We start from the raw sequence: 16,420 nt of genomic DNA, 5'->3' as shown, positions 1-16,420 counted from the left end.
ATGATCAAATGTTGTTGATCAAAATTTAACAATAACTCATGGTTAGTGTAGCTGTTATTTAAATGAATGGTAGCAAGATTACTAAAAACACTGAATTATTTTGAAGGAAAAAAAACAAATGTAAGGGGCTGAAAATATAGGAACAAAATTATGATTTCTGATTTAAGGTAATTTTCATCCACTTACTTTAATCTATATGCACTTAAGTGACAGTACCTCAATCAAAATGAAGTTCAGGTGCAAAACCAGCACCAATTATTAGGAGTAATCTTAGTTATAGAATTACAGTACATAAAATGCAGATGAGGGCTTGATGTCTGCTAAAACTACAGATGCGGTTAAGCATCTTGCTTTGCTCAAAAATAACCTAGAAGTTACTGAAGTACAAGAACATGACAGTATAGCTATCATAGCTTGAATTCTATAAGAGATCTTGGTGGAGGACAATTTGGTTATTACTTTATCAGAGACCTGGACAGAGAAGCCCAAAGCATCTGTCACAGATTTGTCACTGTTGAGGTGGCATCGCTGTGTTCTCACAGACAAGCCAAAGTAATTTCATTTGGAGCAATAAAAGATACTACTTCAGGAGAATGGCTCTGCCTCAAAATTTCCAATGGAAGTGCACATAGATTTTTATTTACTCTCTGAAGGTTCTTTCAGAGAAAGAGGTCTGTTATTATGTTTTTACATACAGAAGAATAATTACATTAAAAATATTTTGAAGCAGCAGAATTCACTATTATAATTATCTCCTTCAAATATAAAAGAAATGCATAGAATGCCATCCATCTAAATATATACAGATGAGAATAACAGTCTGGTTTAGATTAGAAATAATAGGTAAAAGCCATAGATGAATTATATTCTCTAGAAATATGTAATATTTGCAAAAATACCAGAATTAAAAAAAAAAAAAATAAAATAGTTACCAGGTCATTCTTATCTAACCAATAGTAAATTTTTAACCTGTACTAACAACATTTTATGGTTTGCAGCCACAGATGAATGACATATCCAAAAGATCATGGTGGCGGTATTGCAATTTAAGATAATGATCCAGGGTTTCATTACCTATGGCAAATGCTAGTTAGAGAGCCCAATGTAGGTCTGCACTTAGTCATTCAAGCTAGACTATGAAAAATGTAAACAGATATGGTAGTCACATTACTCTTTTGTATTCTGTTAGCTGAGCAAATTTATTCATCTTTACTACTCATCTGGTCTCCTATGTCTGGAATAAACTTCTGGAGAATGCAGTATAAGACCTCATAGATAATATTTGTCTTTTCTCATAGTTGTGACTAAACCAAAGACAACTAGTGATATTGATTCTAAAATACAAACGCACAAAGAATGACTGATTCAAATCAAGTAATCAGCAAGTCTAAACAAGCAAAGTCAGGGTGTCACTAAAAATTTCAATCTAATTTTTCTTTAGCTTAGAAACTAATATAAGTAAGTACAAGTAGAAAGCAAAACAATTTTAAATGAACATAATCAAATAAATGGGTAAGGCTACTTAAGAAGCATTTTAGTATACACATATTCAAATGTGTGAGTTATATGTTAAACTAAAAATAAAAATACCATCACTGCCATTAGTGGAGCATTTCTAAGGTTGGAGAAGTCTGATTTTAGAAAGGAACAGAACAGAAACTGTACCTTTGATAAATAGATACTACTGCTGATCAGTTTAGAGCCTGAATACAGAGATTCAGTTTTCCATCTCTTTTATGATGTTTTCATTATTTTTAAAGATTGTGGAAAAAAATGTGTTGATAAATTTAGCAAAGAAAACTTTTTAATTCTTTCTAAAAATATTACCACAAATAGCAAAAATACAAGCATGCTCCAAATGTTCTCTAACGTTCTTCAAGATTCTTAAACATTAGTCAACACCTCTGAAAATAAGGGGAGGAATTCAAAATGACCATGAATTTTCAAACAGTAATGGCTAGAATGAAGCTGGAGAAATTATGTACTATCATGCAAAATAAATAAATAAATAAAAATCTCATGGTGATATTTTTACTATTCTTTTCTGCTGTTCAAAAATACATGACAATTGAAAGATGCCCTAGAAACAGTCATAATTGACCATTTAACATTACTTGTACTTCACACCTTTTTCCAAAATATTCCTCACATAACAATTAAAACATTTTACTCTCCTGATTCAATGAGTACCCCTCCAGATATCTCAGGTATCTTTGGAAGACACATGTCTTATAAAAATTTATGCAAAAAAAAAAATATATCTTAAGCCTATACCCATGCCAATATCTGAAGCAGTCCTCTTTCAAAGTCTAGAAGAAAGTACAAGGATATACCATCCTTTGTATTCAGTATCAGTAATGTTTGGAAGAGCAGCAGTTCAGGTTTGTTTCTGACTCTATTTCTGGATTGCAAATAATGCGTAAGTAACTTAAAGAAAAAAAGCTTTTTCTTGCTTTGTAGAAAGATACCATATATAATATCTGATTAAAATTTAAAAAGTGAAGGAATTGCTATCACTGTTAAAATACTAATACCCATCCCATAATCTGCCAGCTCTGAGACAGCTTGTGTTCAAAACTAACTCAACTGGATGCCTTCTTTATTAAAGGATTAATTAATTGAAGAACTTAAAGAACTGTAAGTTTTATGTTTGTTTTCCAGAGCACCAAGATTGAAATCACAGTCTCTCTGCACAACCTGTTTGTTAGAGTACTCATTTATCATGTCTTGCAATTTGTCACCAGAGTATAAAATCCCTTTACTTGGATGAAGTATTGTTATTCCTTAACTGTAACTGAAGGAATTTTAAAGTGTTCATCATATGAAAGGAACGTAAAATGCTGGACAGTTACCAGCATTTCTGCCCAAGTGCAGGAATACGATACTAAATAAATATGTCAGAAGTGTATTTAATAACTTCTAAGTAATGTGGACATGAAACATGCATAAAAAAATGTGAAAATGCTAGAGTATTCCATATCTATTCCCCCTCCTCTCCCCTCCCCCGCCCAACATATATAAACATACATCACTCCAACAAACCAGATCACCTAAACACCTAAGATATCAAAGGACTAAGCTGGCAAGGTAGATTTGCTGCAATAAGATCACAGAAGTTTTGTCTGAAACAAAGGCTTATCTGTCTTTCAACTTCTATCGAGTTAAGTCAAAACTTGCTCTAATACCATCTCTATTCTCACAGCTTCTGTTGTTTTTCACCCTAGAAGATATGTAAGCAACAGAAAGACAATGCTAGTATATGTAGTTCCATTTAATTAGAGCAGATTTTAAATTTTAATATAATGCAAGAATGGAATGGCATTTAAGAATCATGCAAGACAGGCATAAAAGCACTAGGTAGAAACTTATCTCAAGTGCTGGCACTGCCCAAACAGTAACAAAAAAGGATAAGAACCTCATATTGCTTTATACAGCAAAGGTTTCGGTTCTCTTGGCTACCCACTATACATGCATTTACCTTATTTACACACTCCGAAGACTTCAGATCCTTAGCAGAGGTTGATACAGGCAGAGACATCTCTTTCTCAGCCCTCTAAACAGTTATTAATATATAAGCAATATTCAAAAAATGAACCGATCCTTGTCAGGGTATTTGGGCTAACCACACCTGAGACCACATATTTACCTATAAAAGTTCTACAGAATTCAGATGGAATTTTAAGACAGGACAGCTTACAATACTTGAGAGAACAAGTGGTGCTAAGACTTAAGAAACTATTTTTAAGGATGTTTTGAAACTATCTCCCTGATTTTCAGGGGTTCTGAGTACACAGAGTCCCACAGGACATTAGCCTGTATCCAACACGTCAGATAGGTATATAACAGTGTAATCACTATTTTCACTTCAGTGATTTTTTTTTGTTTTAGCACTGCAACCTATGACTTTAAAAGAAAGTTTAGACTTTATCAAAGGAGAACACTGGCGTCATCAAAAGAAATTGATGAATTCAGCCCCAAGTACAGAAACAGCTCTTCCCACCCCCCCTTTTTGGGGGGGTGGTGTTTTTTTTTTTTTAATTGTAAAGACTTACACTAAGAACTGCTGAGTCTTCAAGGGATCCCATAGACAACTCCTTGTTTGGAGTTTTAAGGACAGTAAAATATGACTCACAGATTGACTGAAAGCCTGGCTTTAGTTTACATCTGGTTTAGGTTTAGGAGTCTGCATGCTGCGTAGCTGCCACAATTAACCCTTTCAGTAATAGCTGAACAAACAGCTAGAATTTTTGGATGTACACTGCTAATGAGTAAGCAAAAGTAAAAATTTGGCTAAGACAATAGTTGTTTCTGTAAAGGTAAATTAAAAAGATAACAGAAGGACATAGCTTGCAAGCATTAATAGAAGATCAGTGGATCAGTGTATCAGCGGATACAATCTCATATTACAAGGCAATCCATGGTCAACACAACTGTTGACATCTAAATGTTTAATAGGTTATTATGCGAATAAAAAATTGTAAGGAACCAAAGCATATCTACTACCTTATATCTCTCAGTCCCATCTTGATAATGCCCCAGCTTCAGATACAATTCTTGCTGCTGCACAAAATGGAACTTTCAGTTCTCTGATTGCCACAGCAGGTAGTAGATGTATAATTTCTATTGCTACACAGCTGAGATGAATAGATAATTTCAGGTCACAGTAAGAAGCACTGAAAAAATAGGGATCATGTACTTTTCCAAATTACTGTGGGACCCTTCTTGGAAGACACTTGTTAAAATATTAAGTGCTCTGTATCTGCTTAACAATTTATAAACACTTTCAGTCATGTTTATTTCAAGCCAAAGAGAAATAGCAAGCTGTACTGCCTACCTTCTTAGGATGGAGACTTCTGAATGTCTTGTTAGCACTCATGGTAGAAAACATACTTAAATTTCGAAAATATTACTTATAATTAGTTTTCAGCCAAAGATAGTAAGTATTACAATACTGTGGCACATAAATAAGCACTGACTGGCTCAATTCTATAGCATTGTATGGTATTACTCTTCTTTTCAACATTCTACTAATCAGATTTATTTTCTGCCTGACATTGTTTCTAATTGCATTTTAGCTGAGCTTCAGTGAAAGTTTTGCAATAAATGACAATTGATGAATTGGATTATGATTTGCAAGAATAAACTATTTTAAAGCTTAAATACTAACGAACAGCCAAAGAACAGCTTCTAAACAGTCTTAACTTATCATAAGTGCTTCATGAATAACTCTCACTGCCACTCTAATGCTTTAGTTCTTTCCTAAACAAAATATATGTTCTGAAGAACTTTATGGGCCACAAATCCAATCTTTTGCTAAATCACAACTGTGCATCCATATGCTAGTACTGACTGTACGACAGAGGTCCTAATCAACAAGAGTCACTCAACATTCTAGTGACCCTGGATGCCCAATTTTCTTTTATATGGTGAGTTGATTTAAGTCATGTGACAAGTGCTAAAGTTTCATCCCTGGAATGACATAAGAAAAGAGTCATTGCTTAGCATGACTGCATCAAGGAACATTGCTGACAGCCAGGAGAGATCAAAAGCAGATCAAGTTGCTTAACAAACTATATGTCACTGAAGTTAAGAAGGCTAAAGTAAGAATCCTGGAGAGCTGTGAAATCTGGGGGCAACAGATGGAGCCAAACTCACTTGGTTTTGAATGAGAAGCTTTACCTGTTCTTAGGTATTCTACTCTTTTACAGTAATCTACCATATTAACTTTACCTCTGGGGTATATTTTATCTAAAATCAGCAACAAGGTCTGAACAATCTGCAAGTATGTTGTTGTATGGTTAGAGTAACTTCTGCTACACTAGTTTAGATGACTTACAGCTTAGCTGAAATGTAAATTTCTGAATTATTTATCTTGGACAGGTACACATTGTGCCTTCTGAAAATCTTTTGGACTTCCACTTTGATTTGAAATCTCTGTACAGATTTGGTTTCTAGCATTTACAAATTGAAAAGCATATAGTGTTCATGATAATTTAAAGTGGACAGGAGCTTCTACAGTCAAAAAATTTTGAACATCCCAAGTTCTTTTTCTTAAGAAAATCAGCATAACTCCTTTAATACAATCACAAGCCCTAGCTCTGAACCGTGAAACAGCATGACAGATTTTCGCAGAATTATAAAGATGATTTACATCTATATGCCACTGTGTATGTTGCTGACATAGGTACATAGAAAAATATAGCATTTATAGACTGAACTATTTAATTATTGTTACATAGCAATTTTCATAATACCTTTCCTCTAGCTTGTGGTGGTGCTTCATTTATTTTTGTTGTTGTACTTATTTGTAATTTTACGAAAAGATCCTTTTGGGACTGCCTTCCCCCCATTTTTACTAAGTGTGATCTCACTGTACACAGTTCACAGGGTATTTGAAACTAACATACCCTTTATACTGGTGACAGTACCAGTAATGTTATATGCATATTTTCAGTGATTAAATTAAAAACAAAAACATGCAAACAAACAAAAAGAACAAGAAAATGTGAAATCCTCTCATAAAATATTCCTCCTAAACACAGCTGAAAATGGGGTCACAGCTACAGCCCACATCTAACTGCAAAACTGGAATGCAGTCATAGGCATCCATTTCCCTCTCTAAGTTTGGTGACAATCAGTTTTTCTTGGAAATACTCAATACTCATCTCATTTTCAATGGCTTCAAAAAGAGAGGATCATATTTAGGATTCTGTCATAATTTGTTTAGTATCTTAAGCTCTCTTCCTGCTCAGTCATTTAATAAGACACTTAGTAGTTACTCAAGTGGTAAGGATCCAGGTACACATTAGCAAAACTGGCAGTGTACTTGAAATAAATGAAAAAAGAAAACCAGTTTGAAGACGTTTTAGCCTTTCAGCTAAAATGTGCATTATTTTAAAAAGACCAGCATTTAATTTGCCTCTGAGCCTATTACAACTACGCAATTGGAATATGCAGAAGTTTTAGTGAATCCTTTTACAATCCGAGCTTTCTTTAAAGCAATTGATTTTTAATTCGAGGTGACACACTTCTTTGAAAAATAGACAGCAAAAAGCATTTTGCATCACTCAGAGTTGATAAGAAAGTGGTAAGATTTTTACTTCATATCCAGAAGAGGATGCAGAAGGGGGCCAAAGCTATTTCCTAAAAACGCTTTTCCTAAAGGGAGCAGGGAGTCAGGATGTCTGCAACTATTCTTCAGTTTCATTAACTACTGAACAGAATGACAATGGAGATTCAAGCCTAAGGGCTGGGTCTGGAAGCACAGAAAGAATTTGCCTGAAGTCTTGTGGCAGAATGAAGCGTGTAATTCCCATTTTTACAGAAAGCTGTCTTTGATCGCTACACAGTGTAGATTTATTCCACAAGAGATTTATGTCTGTGTGCAAATTTCAACCTTGATCTAAAAATGTTTAAACCCTTGTCCATATTATTATACTTTTGGTGAACTTGCGAAGGATAACGTCTTCATCCCTAGAAGTTCTTAAACATGCGCCTGAATTCAAATACCTTCCCTAAATCAAAGCTAAGCATCTTTCTCCTCTGTTTGGAAGCTTGGAGTTCGCCCCTTGTATAATCCGAAAGTTGCAAGAGCTATAGAAATGTTTTTTCTTATGGCTGAACTGTGGGATTCTTCAGGGCAGCAGCTGGATGCTGCTTCAGTTTGCTCTTCAGTATCATAGTAAGTGATCTTGAAATAACTTTAAATTCTACTTCTAAATACTTAAAATACATTTTTAAAGAAAACATACAAATAGAAAGTTTGATAAGGGCAAGAAGAGAAGGTCAGATTTTGTTCTGTATTTTTTTTTTGTTGTTGTTGTTGTTCTGTAATAGTAACAAGTTTTTGTTTTAATACAGAACCTTCCATTGTAGGTTATTCCGGGACTAATGATTTACTAAACCATTCCATGCTCTCTAGAGTCCTGGCATTTGAAACCATTCAAAACAGTCAATAAAGATCTTTTCACTGTTTTATTTGAATCCATCTCTCCACAGTTTATCATAATGGCATACACATGCCTAGTCTGATGGAGAACTTTAACAAAAATATTAAATATTGTGTATGTTGCTGACTAATATTTTCAAACTCTTTATCTTATTTAACTTAAACTTAGTGCTTAACCCTCAGTGCTATTTTAAGAAGTGCTATATGTGTTCTTTAAAGAACTCTAGCAAATGCACTTTCTGAAGTTTATTTTTAAGAAATGTCATTATACAAACATGAGGGAAAAAAAAATACTTTCTTTGCATATGTCTTCAACAGCATTTTGGACCTAATTCTAAAATATTTTTGTCATGGTTATGGCCCAACGCTTTGACATTTTTTCTTATGGTCAGTACTCACACACGTGCACACAAAACAAACAGTGATTTTTTTTTGTTCTAGTTTTGTGACATAAGATTTTACCTAATTGATTTGATGCTGTTTATTTTAGCAACCTCTTTAAGGTTATCAGCAGAAAATAATGAATTATTATAATGAAGTTGATAAACTAATGGCCATCAAAAGAAAAAAGCAAAGAAATCAAGGAAACAAAAGCCTACCTGGGAAATTAAAGTATACACAACTACTTTTATATTGCCATAGAATTTCTCAAAGTGATAGAAAAAGTAATCTCGGATATATGTTGAAAACATATAATTAACACTTAATCTAACTTCAGTACCTCGCAAATCTTTCTTCATTTTGCGGAGATCCTTTTGAAAGTCTTCGAACTTCAGCTGTGAAGCCTGAAAGAGATCTTGTGGCTCAGGAAGAGGAAAGATGCATTGCTCTTTTCCAGCATCCTGACAACAACACAAATAGGCAGTTACATAGTGGTCACTACATTTTTATTTAATAAAATATAACACAAATAACACATGTGCATTTTCTTATCTTAGCCAGCATAAATGCAATTTTATTAAACTGATTCTTGATCTTGAGTTTAAAAAAAGCAAAATCTATCCTCACTCACCTCATCAAAATTACGCAAATAGTATGAGACAATGTAAGATAGAAGACTTCTGCTGTTGTCCTGTGTAGAAAACAAAATTGTTGTTGTATTAAGACTCCCTCAGGAAATGCTCATTCAAGTCCCTTTTAGTCACGCATAGAAATTATTTTTTATAGGTCTCTTTTTTTGGGCGTGGGGGCGGGGGAGGGGAGGATGGAAGGAAAGTGGAGAGATTTCACTTAAACACAAACCAACAAGAAAGACAACAAAAAACCCTATTAAACAATCATTAAAAACAGTAACAGAAAAATATTCTGTAACATTTCCATAAGCCATTCCTGCTTTTAGAAATGTAGTTGATTGTAAACTGAATCTTTGCATTTGAAATTTCTGAACAAGGGAAAAGAGAAACTAATTCTACACTGGTGTATACAACTTATCTAGGTAACATTCAGAATTTTTTGCTCATTTATAACTAAATATTAAATAAGCAAATAGTTATTTTTCTAAAATAATATTTGGATTTGTTGAGGAAACTACTTTCTGCTTATTTCCCATCTGTAATGGAACTTCAACAATAAATCTTTGACTTGGAGAGGACTTCAGATAAAATTATGTTTTCAGGTGGAATAATATTTTATAAGAACTTTTCCAACTGAATAGCAACAAATGAATTTAAAATGTATTTTGAAATTGGAAGGCTAGTGGTCACAATATTTGGGTCACCAAATTAAATTTAATGTGCCTAAGTATTCAACTAAGTTCTGAAACTGGTGCTCTACATATCAAGTTCATAGTAAATTCATAAGGTTTTACTAAACTAAGCTGCCCTAGACATGCTGTACTACGGCATCATTCACATCATTGTTCCCTTGGCTTACTGCTGGAACAGACACACCAGAATGGAGTTCCTTTCTAAGAATGTAGTTGACATGATAAAGCTAGATTACTCGCGTTATCTAATATAACAGCTAAAGCATGTGTAGTTAGGGAAACAAGCTCTTCTTTTTCTTCCTGAAGAGTAAAACTTGATAATCATGGAATCATAGAATTGTAGGTGTTGAAACTCGAGTTGAAACTCTCTGCTGAAAAAGGTTCTCTAGACTAGGTTGTAAAGGATATTCAATATCTCCAGAGGAGACTCCACAACTTCTGTGGGCAGCCTATTCTAGTGCTCTGTAACCTTCATAGTAAAGAATTTTCTCATCATATTTGTATAGAACTTCTCGTATTCTAGTTTGTGCCCAGGTCCTCTTTATATGGGCACTGTTGAGGATCCTGGCCCCACCCACTTAACACCCACCCGTTATAAGAATCTCCAAGCTCAACAGTTCCAGGTCCTGTAGTCTTTCCTACAGGAAAGGGAGATGCTCTAAGCTCCTGAATAGTTCACTAGACAAATTTTGGGCCAATTTAAAGACTTAAGAATTAAGAATTTCTTTTGATATGCCTTTCTAAAATACACACTGTTAATTTAAAAATGAAAGAAGAGTGATTTGTGGAAATATTTTAATATTTTAAGCCCAACAGGAAATCTCAAATCAACTTACACTGCTCTTGACATCTTTCAGTTTTGGCAGGATATCTAGTCCAAACCCATCAGCCTGTCCTCGTGTTCTATTTCCACCATTCATGTAATTTCCAAACGCAAGAACCAAACCTAAGACCTGCATAACTCCTGACCCATTTTTCAGTGTCTACAAAAGAGAAAAAGAGAAATATACACAAAGGTGTAGAATATTATTAATGTGTTGTGAATGGAAAACCTTATCTGCAAAACTGATATTAATTTAATATGTATTTACTATTTAAATATAAAATATATAGATTATATGTAAAATGAATATGATTTATATGTGTAGAAAACAGCATTATTATAAGAGGTGATCATTTAGGAAAAAGGAAACAGTATTTCCTTGAATGGTGCTGGTTTTAATTATATATTTAATTTAGAAGAGGGTTTTGCAACAAATCCCTAAAACACCCATTTAAAAAACAAACAGAACTTTAAGAGTTAAAACAAAATATTAAAAATTATGAAAATACTGACAAAATTTGCATGTTAAAGCTATTTGTTCTGCTTGTGGTGCTTCCCCCCCCCTCCCCCCAGCCTCCTCCATGGGACTACCAAATTACAGGAATCTCTTCCAGCTAGAGACACCAGTGCCTTCTCTCAATCATTTTATCATTGATATTACTGAGTTGCACACTTCAAAAAACCAAGCAAACATAAGGTGAACGGAGCCTGTATTCCTTTGGAAATGAATTACAAAATTACTATAAAGAGGAAAGATTTTGCTTTGATGAACAGAAAAGGTGCATTCTCTTCCCGCGACTGATACGCATTTATGGCAATATATGATATAGTTCAGACCTAAAAGCTAATTTTAAAATTGGCTTTGATGTTGAATCGCAATTATAAAATGTTCTATTCTGAAGGACTGCTATCCTTCAGAGGATACATATTATGAAATGTAATGAGTTCTTAGAGCAAATAAAGAAAAATCTTTCGAAATATGAATACAACTTAACAAGACTAAATATCAAAAATATAGCTCTAAGTCTTTATGGAACACAACCTACCTCACAGAGTTTCTGTAATAATTCAAGTTTGCGATGGATTGAACAAATGCTTTCTGAAAATGTTGACTGAAACAAGATGCAAAATACACGTTCTGAAAAGTTGGGAATTAGTGAGAGTTCATAGAGGAACCTGTAGAAATTAATGGAGAAAATAATCACAGAGTTTGTTTTGATTTGTTCTTGTTTCTTTTATATAATCTATAGCTAGTTTACAATAGCATGCAACATTTTCTGTAGTGAATAAAACTGTATTATTTTCTAAGTATGTTCTTACTGTTCTGGTTTATCCAAAGACTTAGCGTTTTCTTTCTCCTTAGACGCCTTGCTGTGCTTTTCTATTTTTTCTAATTCATCTGATTGTGCTCTCTGAAATAAAAAAATAAAGTAATTAAAAAGTACACACAAGTGGAAATGCCCATGTCTCTAATCTTGTCTATATGCTTTTCTTTCCAGCATCTGCTTACAATGAAATTACTGAATTCATCATATTCTTTAAATAGAATTACATAAAATGGAAACAAGAAGAACTTATAATATTATTGGCTACTGATAAAATGCAAAATATAAGACAATCATTCAGACAGACATTGAGAAAACAGTATTCACCTCCACTTAGTAGTGAGTCTATATTAACGAGTGTAAGCGCTTATATTTAAACTGCCTAGTTCCTTGGAGGACTCTGTGGTATGCTGTACTGTCTGTTCTTCAGTATTCCAATCAAAACAAAAAGAGGTTCACTTCTTTTCCTGTTCCATACTATAAAACCAAACAACATAGAAAGGACGGAAACCTTTTCTAACTCTTCTTTTAACATTTGTGTTTTTTTCAAAATAGATTCAAATTAAGTATCTGTGCAAGAATGAAAGAAAAAACAGCAAATATATATACATTCATTTCCTTAGGAAATACATACATTTTTGAACTTCACCCCAGAACTCAACAGCAGATACAAAAAACAACATTCTAACTACTTAATGCCAAAGCACTACGAATGGATCTACATTTTGTCTTCCAAGATTTTGCACAACTAATGGAAGAGTAAGCAAACTACCTAGGATCATACTGCCATAGCTCCATCAGCAATTTGAAACTAGAAAGTCAAGTTCAGACAGTTCTTCTGAGGTTGTTAAACATCTCACGTGGAAGAGGGAAAATGCTCTTGTGAAATCAAAACACGAAGATAGAAAAGTCAGAACATAATGGAGAGTTTCTCTAATCAACTGAAACAACTGCAAGACTATCTGTCTCAAGTACTACATATCCTAGTATGTACTCAGGGTTCCTGTTGATATTCTTTCAAGGTTCATCTTCCTTAACGTAGCCTAGACTATTCTATGAAGAGCTCTAATAGTATTGGAGTAGTAATATTGCTAACAACTTTCTCCCCTCAGCAGTAAACTTTTTTCTCAATACTATAGTATTATAATGGTAGCAGTATCTGTTTCACAGAATTACAATTAAGGTGTGAAGTAAGCTCTGGAGATCTAGTCCAACATTCTGGCACAAAGTAGAGGCAGCTAAAGCAGGTTCTCAATGCTGCATCCAATTGGATTTGTGCGAACTGCAAGACTCCCACCCTAGTATTTGATCAAACTTACAGTAAACAAAGCAAAGGGAAAGGTAGGACTACAGAAAACTTTTTTTTTTTTTTTTTTTATACCCACAGAGTAGACACCTTGAAATTATGAGTGAACTTGTTGTAGATAATTTTTTCCCCTCAATCACTTGTTACATTATCTTCCATGTTAGTAAATCCAGTTTATCTATCAGTCTTTTTTAGATTAAGAAAATCCAAGGAATTAAGAAACCTTCACTTTCCAGAGGACCATAGCATTTGACTTCTACACCTTAAAAATTCTAGCATGCTCAGTGCTGTTTGCACTCAAAAATTAAGTTCTTTTGAATCTGATACCACCATTTAACAACAGAATTGAGAAAATTTACTCTAAAAGAACATATGGGGCAAAACAGTATCTGGATAAATTATTATCATGTTGTATCTGTATTCATAGCATATAGATTTACAGAATAACCTAAAAAAAGGGAAAAAGATTATTGTCACAAAAGGCTTATCTTCTAAAAATACATAACTGATGATAAAAATGTAAATATATATCTTTTACCAAAATGGCATTCTAAGATTTTGGTGTTATAAAGATCTGATGTAGAGAGATTTGCTTTCAAAAACCTAGGGAAAGTCAACAACTAAGTCTTTGCTATTAAAGAAATAAGTGGTTTCCTTCCTTCTCAGAGGCCTCACATAGTTGTTAGGAGTGATTGTAATCGTCAGAACCAATCCTGAATCACAAAGCCTACTAACAAACTGAATGGTCTCCAAAACTTGAGAGCGTAAGAAAGTTGACCACAATCAGTATTGTGATGACTAAATTAATACATTTATCCTTATCAGAAAAGATAGAAATGTATTATCAGTAGAGGATGACTAAATTGGATGTGATACATTTATCCTTATAATTCCACAGGGATCTTCTTTTGTAACTACATTTTATTAATGTTGACAAGAAAGAAGTATTAGACATTCCCAGTCACAGGGAGCAGAGCTGAGAGGTGGAAATCAGATGCAAGAAAAGCAACCTTAATGGATATACTAAAACCATGATTGTGTATTAAAAATTACTTCTGTTTTACGAATTTAAGTATATTACTATTACTTAAGGTACTTCAATATCTATTAACTTAAATACTCATTGCTAACTTTCTTGAACTATCAAAATTGTGGTTTTCAAAGAAGCGTCCAAAACAGTGTGAACATATACTTTTTGTACAATAATTCTTATGTTCTATTAAAAATATATATATATACACACACATATGCATACATATATGTTTGGATTTAAAATGAAACATAAAAAAAGGGAGTAACAAATAGTAGTATGGTACAATGCAACTGCTTACTAAAGCATTGCATTAGTCTCAAGCTGTTAAGTTTTATAGATAGGAAAACTAAGGACAGGACCTCAGGAATTAAAATTGTCAACTGTAAGATCACATATTTGTCAAAGTATCACCCTCTTGCTCAAGCAAAATAAGAACTTCTGTTATCTCTGACAGTTATAACTCCCACCTGTCTTCTAAACTGTGGGGGGCAGAATCCACCACCTTTCCAACAGCCTGTTTCAGCATTTTTTTCTATCCTCATCCCTGGAGCACTTTCCCTGATAGTTTATCTAAATTATCTATGCTGCAGCTTAAGCACATGTCCTGCTCCAAAGAAGACAGGAAAGAGGCTTCAACCAAACATATTTATTCTACTCCAAAAAATTCCACTTCATTCACATTTTGCCTGGTAAATTATGGCCTAGGTTTAAAATCACTGTTTCCTTCTGATCTCTCATTAGTCCACATTTCATTCATCAAAATGAATTACTTAAAATTATTTTTGTCATGCTTGATGACATTGAATATGAAAACATTTCTATATAGTATACATTAATATATCATATGCCAAAATAAAATACAGCATAGCTCCAAAATCTTACCAGAATGAAAAGTAGCCACTATCAATGTATTCTTTCATTTAACATAGAACTCCTGTAATCTACTGTCAAAGCATACTTTTTGAAGCAGCTTCTACACAGCCCTTCGAAGTGCCACTTCAGCTTATCTTCCGCAGGCTTTTCTAGAACATCCTATAAAACACTGCCAAAGGCACATCTAAAATTGAGATACATAGCATTAACTCTGTTCATTTTTCCCTTCCACTTCCACTTCTTCCTGTCTTTCACTCTCTAGCTCCCAACAGCCCCCAATGCCTGCAATACTACTGCAATACAAACTGAGATTGGTGTTATTCACTCTTTAAAAAGTCATAATGCCTACTATACAACTCATTTGATTGAATATAAATGCAGGTAGTTTATTTACTCACTTTGGTATTTTTCTACTAATTTAACTGACAGACCCGTAAGTGACTTACAACATACGTATATTACCAAGCAAATCAGAGAATGTTGGGGATACATGAATATGTACATTATCATGCAATGATATCAGTTGCTTTACCAACTGAATTTTTCAACATTTCTAACACAGTTTCCAATTAACTGCAAAACTTTCCAGTTCTGAGAATTGCAGGTGCAATTTGAATTACCACTAAGATTTGAATCTTGGTAGAGTGGAGGCAAGCACTGCAAATTTCTGGTTACCTTTTTCTCTTACAAAAGACATTTGAAAGTTTATGAAAGCATTGCCCTTAATTTATTTAAAGAGATAGACCTGACAACATAACAAGAGTCAAATTAAGGAAGTATTTGCATTTGAATTTGTGATGTGAAGAAATCTGAAAGGAACGAGTGCAGAAACAATTGTTTGATGCAATTTAAAAACATTTTTATACACTCTTTTTCTCAAAACTGAAGATACAAGCAGGAACAGACCTTAGTCTTACCTGATTTCAAGATGCAGTATTTTAGCTGGTAAGAGGCCACCTGCTTTCAAGATGAACATTCATTTGTCTGCAAATTATTGTATTTCTCATCACAATCAATATGGTCTACCATATATACTGAATTGATAGCTCCATTCAGAGTTTTACCTGCTTTTTCTCTTTCTAAATCAACTTGCCACCCAAAAGCACAACTCTTAAGGAATTTCGGGAACCTAATGATTTCTGTTTCCCTCATAGCAAGTTAAAAAAAAAACAACTCAACATTTTTTAACATAGTGGGAAAAATATATCCCAAGTGTTCCTAAGCTAAATAGAAACAAATACTTTTTCAGTGCTAAAATAGCAAAATGGAATATAATTCAAAACCAGACTGCAAAGAAACTACCAATTTATTCCAAACTAGAGTTCTGTATTCATCAAGCAGAGAAATGCCCAATTTGAAGTGTGCTTGCCTTTTTTTTTTTTTTTTTTTTTTTTTTTTTTTTTTTTT

The 16,420-nt window shown here is 33.6% G+C and overlaps 1 protein-coding gene across 1 annotated transcript in view; it reads right to left on the bottom strand.

The window, feature by feature from the left end:
• Positions 1 to 16,420, bottom strand: part of FMN2 (formin 2) — a 141,286-nt gene that overhangs the window by 43,943 nt on the left and 80,923 nt on the right. Inside the window, exons 10-14 of the mRNA XM_042811192.1 lie at positions 11,797 to 11,888; positions 11,523 to 11,652; positions 10,490 to 10,636; positions 8,961 to 9,020; positions 8,670 to 8,790 (exon numbers count right to left, since the gene is read on the bottom strand). Of these exons, the coding sequence (XP_042667126.1) occupies positions 8,670 to 8,790; positions 8,961 to 9,020; positions 10,490 to 10,636; positions 11,523 to 11,652; positions 11,797 to 11,888 (550 nt within the window). The remainder of the gene's footprint in view (positions 1 to 8,669; positions 8,791 to 8,960; positions 9,021 to 10,489; positions 10,637 to 11,522; positions 11,653 to 11,796; positions 11,889 to 16,420) is intronic.

This window comes from Centrocercus urophasianus, unplaced genomic scaffold (assembly GCF_019232065.1).
Source record: "Centrocercus urophasianus isolate 14NV4802_14NV808 unplaced genomic scaffold, USGS_Curo_1.0 seq_10, whole genome shotgun sequence".
NCBI lineage: Eukaryota > Metazoa > Chordata > Aves > Galliformes > Phasianidae > Centrocercus > Centrocercus urophasianus.
This window is presented reverse-complemented; position numbering and strand designations above follow the sequence as displayed.